We start from the raw sequence: 4679 nt of genomic DNA on the forward strand, positions 1-4679 counted from the left end.
TTCTGGACCCTTTGGACCAGTGAGGTGGTGTTTCCAGTCCAGGTGAGGGTGTCTGTGATGAACATCTTCAGAACCTCCTACTCAGGAATGAACCATAAAGGACGGTTTCTATAGCAACAACTGGAACAGGAAGAATATGTTTTAGTGTTCGTATTTAGTGATCCCCAGTGCTATTGGTAAGAAGGAAATAAAGTCATTTAGTTTATTTATTTAGCACTAACAGACGTCATCTCAGGTCATTTCACAGAGACAGAGATGACAGCGTCTTTTCAGCAATCAGTCACACCAGGCAGGTTTGTTGGAATAAAACAGTGAAAAATGCTGTTTTCACAGTTTTTCACCTTCAATCACTGTTTTTGATTTTTACATTTAGGATTTATATCTCTGTAAATGAACATTTAGATACAGTCTTTACTTATGGAAGAGGATTAGGGCCTCTGGGGTAAAAAAAAGTTAACAGATTTTTAGATATTATTTCAGTTTAAAATGGGAAAAAATTCAGAACTCTGACTTCAACCTTCAAGAATCATAAAGATCTCAAAATAACTCCACATCTCTTCCTCCATGGTGGCCTTAAACCCCGCCTCCTGCTCTCCTCTATCTTGTCTGCTGTCATGATTCATGCAGCTATTATTTCATCCAGATTTGCAGAATTATCTTCTTCCTTCAATAAACATTTCTGGATTCAATTTTGTAGATTTTTAGTTTCCAATAAAGTTAAAGAAATGTATATTCAAATATTAGATTTAATCCCTCTTATGAATTTATTGTTAGATTTATTCTGATGTTTCCCCTTCTTGTTGCTTCGGTTGAATTTTTTCCTCATATTTGCTACTTTAGAAATCAAATGTTTTTTTTTTTTTTATTAATTTGGGAATCTCATTTAGTTTTGATCATATTTACTTAAAACATCATTTTATAAATGAACTTAAGGAAAATATAATAACTGAATGGTTTTTGTGTTTGTTTTAAATCCATGAAGCTAAATTCCTGCTGGTTATGCCAAATAAAAATTATTTCTATGTGGAACTTAATATTTTTAAGATATATTTAAATTAAAAACAAAAACTTCCGTTTGTTTACAAACGCGTAGGGGGCGCGGTAATGTGACGTCACCACGTAGCGGAGTAGCAACATGGCGGCGGATTACTGGGAGACGGAGCGACCCGAACCTCCTTCAGACTGAACCGAACCACGGAGACCCCGGGTCGGACCGGGCCCGCCTCTGACCGTAGGTACCGGCTACTGTTGGAGCAGCTGACCGGCTCCGGGACTCTCCCGCCCGGTAACTGAACCTAACTCTGCCGGAGCGCAGGAAGTAGACCGAGCCCGCTGCAGGTGTTCAGGAGGTAGACGGAGCCATGCTAGCAGGCTAGCTGCAGCTGGGTTCGGTTCTGATCGATTCTGGATCAACGTTTAACCTGCGGGGACACCAATCAGTTAATTATGATTAATGAATTCATTCAGATTGAATCCTTAATTATAACTTTATTGAACATATAATAATAATAATAATAATTTTCTAAGTTATTGAAACAATTTCTTCTCAATGAAATTAATCCTCTGAATTTAAGGCGAAGGGGTGCAACCTGGGGCCCTCAGTGGTTCCCCTACGGGGCCCCTCACAGGGGTTCCCCTACAGGCCCCTCTCAGGGGCCCTTCTGTAATTGAGGGTCTTGCTCTCCAAAATAAATCCACGCATTCATATTCAGTCCTCCCCCTCCTGGACCCCGGTATTGGTACCGGTACCGGTCAGGTCGTCCGGCTTGCTTTCAGTGTGAAACAGAATCCTGATGGAAACCTATCAGGGAGACTTCTGATTGGATGACATCCGGCCTCACAGCCTGGTTAACCTGACAGAACAGGTTGTCATGGTAACTGATGGTTTAAACTGATACTGGACTGGGATGGTGGGAAAATTTGGGCTAATCCAGCAGTTTATTTCTGGTGGTGATTTCAGTTCACTTCCTGCTGAATCGTGTACGAATCTTTGGTTTGTTGGATCAGAACTTCCCCTGGCCGCTCCAATTAGATAGATGTACTTTATTTATCCCAAGCTGGGAAATTGCAGTTGCCACCAGAACCAGAACATGCTTTACCGTAAATCCTCTAATATAGGACGGGGCCTTTATTTCACTCAGGTACATCTTGGTCCAGGCCATTATTGGAAGGAGGTCAGAATTAGAGGCAGGCTTTTATTTCTATTTGATCAAAACAGACCAACAGTGGCATGAATAAAAGCAACATTTTGTGTCTCTTTGAACCGATAAAATGCCAGGTTAATTTTTTGAAAAAGTACAGTTACCGTAACGATATATAGAACATTATCAACAAATACTGGTAATTCAGACATCTTCCAGCAGCTGCAATTTTTCTGCACGGTAATCCGCAAATAAAAGTATAGTATGTTATTATCAGAAGTTGTTGAGGACTGCCCAGAAACAGTTTTTCCATGAAGAGTTGAACTCTGTTGGAGTCCAGATCCAGTTCCTCTGGTCTGCCTGTTGATTTTAAGACCTGATTCAGATTCTTTGGATCTCAAACCTGATTTCTGGTCTCTTACCTGAATTACATGACCGGAGTTATGCACCTTAAAGGTTTTGTGGAAGATTTTCACAAATTTTTTAGTTTTAACAACATTTTATTTACACAATTCAAACAATACGATCAATTATTGATGTAAAACAAGCGTCAGTTTAAAATCATTAAATAAGGAGCTTTTCATGTTGTAATTCTCCATCATCTGACACAGAACATAAACTGTGGGGAATCGACTGAATAATGACGGTTTGGAAGTCAAGCTGCTGTCTTTACCTTTCCAGGTGTCGCCTCCAGGCTCACGGCTCCGCCCCCGTTGGTTTCACGCCCCCCCCTGCCGCCCAGACCCCCCCTAATGGAGAGGATCAGGAAGCTCAAACGGCAGCTGTCTGTCACTTTAAGGAGGGGCGGGGCAGGGGGCGGGGACAGAGCGCTGAATGAAACCAGTCCTCAGGAAGTGACATCACACAGCGATTCAGGTGAGTCTTGTAGCGCCATCAGTTCAGCTTCAAGCATTTGAAACATGAGTAGCACCATTTAAAAACCGTTTTTTCAGCAGGATCACTCCTGTTACCATAGCACCAAAAAAAACTTTGGTTGTTTCTCAATTCACTAGAAGTACGAACTCGTTTTCCCGCCAAGTCCGTTCTTGACTAGAACCCAGTAGAGTCTGGACTCTGGGAGAACGGGAGCAGGATTAATCCGGATCAATTAGAACAGAAGCGTACTGATGACATCACCACATTCAAAGCTAGTCTGGAGCTGCATTTCACCTCCTGTTATTAATAGTCTCTAGATAATAATAAATTAGGACTTGTTTCATTTAGTGGAGGAATAATAATGAACACAGTCAGATAAACACATATCAAATGAACATTTTACCAAATAAAAAAAATCAAACCTCCATCAGAGGCAGCGGTCCTTCACACACAGCTATGCAGAGACAGGGCTGCTGCAGGCGGGCTAACGTTAGCCTTGGCTGCTTCTGATGGGCTAATGATAGTCCTGGCTGCTGCAGGCGGGCTAACATATTTATGGATGATAAATAACGATCCATTGATTATTCCTCGCTGAGCGGACTTCTCCTTTAAAGACAAATGCACCAAAGGAGGTTTGCTCACATTTAGCACTTGCACCGTGTTTTTTTTCTGACACACTGTTTACATCTGATCACAGTTGCACTTTAAGGAATGGAAATTTCATGAACCAAATTTCATTTCATATAGAGTCCGTATACAAAATGACAATAAAATGGACTAAGTCTGTGCTGCATGGTAAACACCATCCACTTTGCTGCTTTGTAGATCTGCTCTATAGACTCGTTTGAACCTGTTTAAAGACAGAAACCTTCTGAAGATGTGGGACTGTGTCTCTTTATGGCGTATTCCTCCTTCAACAGGAATCCAGTTATATCTGAGCAAAACTTTTTTATTTCTTAATGTTGGTCGATATAAATGGCCTCAGAAAAGAACTCAAGAAAGTCCACGACTGAATCCTATAGAAAATATTAACAATTAATCTGCCATGTGTAGAAAACTCCTTCAGTATGACAAAAAAAAAAAAACACAAAACGCATAAAACTAAATAAAACCACCAACTTCAGCTGGAGGCTTTTAACATCACAGCATGGACTTCCTGACAGTTAAGAATTATAATAGTCCAGTTTCTGTTCACAGTTCAAAGTTCTTCATGTCCAAAACGTCTGACCTAAGTTTCCAGATCATTTGATTTTCCTCTGGTGATGAACGAGTTACTGTGGAGTTCAGTCTGACTGCTTTCTCTCTTCATCATCTTCATCCTCCCAGAGATGCCGTCTCTTCGCTCCTCAGCAGCTCTGAAGGTCCGAGCCTCATCTTCCTCAGTGCACTCGTTGCTGCAGACGTACGGCGGCCCGATGAGGAAACCTCGTGGTCTGGGACGCAGCCTGAGTTCCTACCTGAACCGCACCGCCAGACTGGGTAGTAATAACACAGACACATGCAGGGGGGCCTGGGGCGATGCTTCTGCATGCAGATCAGTTTGGCTTCATAGAAAACATCTGAGCAGAATTCTCCCAGTTCTGATGCTGAACCGGTGTTCTGTCAGCTCAGCATACCGCGTCAGGCCAGCATACTCTTAGTAATATGCATGATCGTTATTAG

At 41.8% G+C, this 4679-nt stretch overlaps 1 protein-coding gene across 2 annotated transcripts in view; it reads left to right on the forward strand.

Annotated features, from left to right (window-relative positions):
• Nucleotides 1-1093: 1093 nt before the first annotated feature.
• LOC107099625 (cyclin-dependent kinase 16-like) overlaps nt 1094-4679 on the forward strand; it is an 8365-nt gene continuing 4779 nt past the window's right edge. The window contains exons 1-3 of one of the 2 annotated variants that reach the window (XM_015397835.1): nt 1094-1231; nt 2823-3017; nt 4344-4496. In XM_015397835.1, the coding sequence (XP_015253321.1) occupies nt 2894-3017; nt 4344-4496 (277 nt within the window). In that variant the 5' untranslated portion in view covers nt 1094-1231; nt 2823-2893. Of the gene's footprint in view, nt 1236-2822; nt 3018-4343; nt 4497-4679 lie in introns of both variants that reach the window. The other variant, XM_015397844.1, reaches the window with a different exon arrangement.

Source organism: Cyprinodon variegatus, unplaced genomic scaffold, assembly GCF_000732505.1.
Source record: "Cyprinodon variegatus isolate N-32 unplaced genomic scaffold, C_variegatus-1.0 Scaffold28, whole genome shotgun sequence".
NCBI lineage: Eukaryota > Metazoa > Chordata > Actinopteri > Cyprinodontiformes > Cyprinodontidae > Cyprinodon > Cyprinodon variegatus.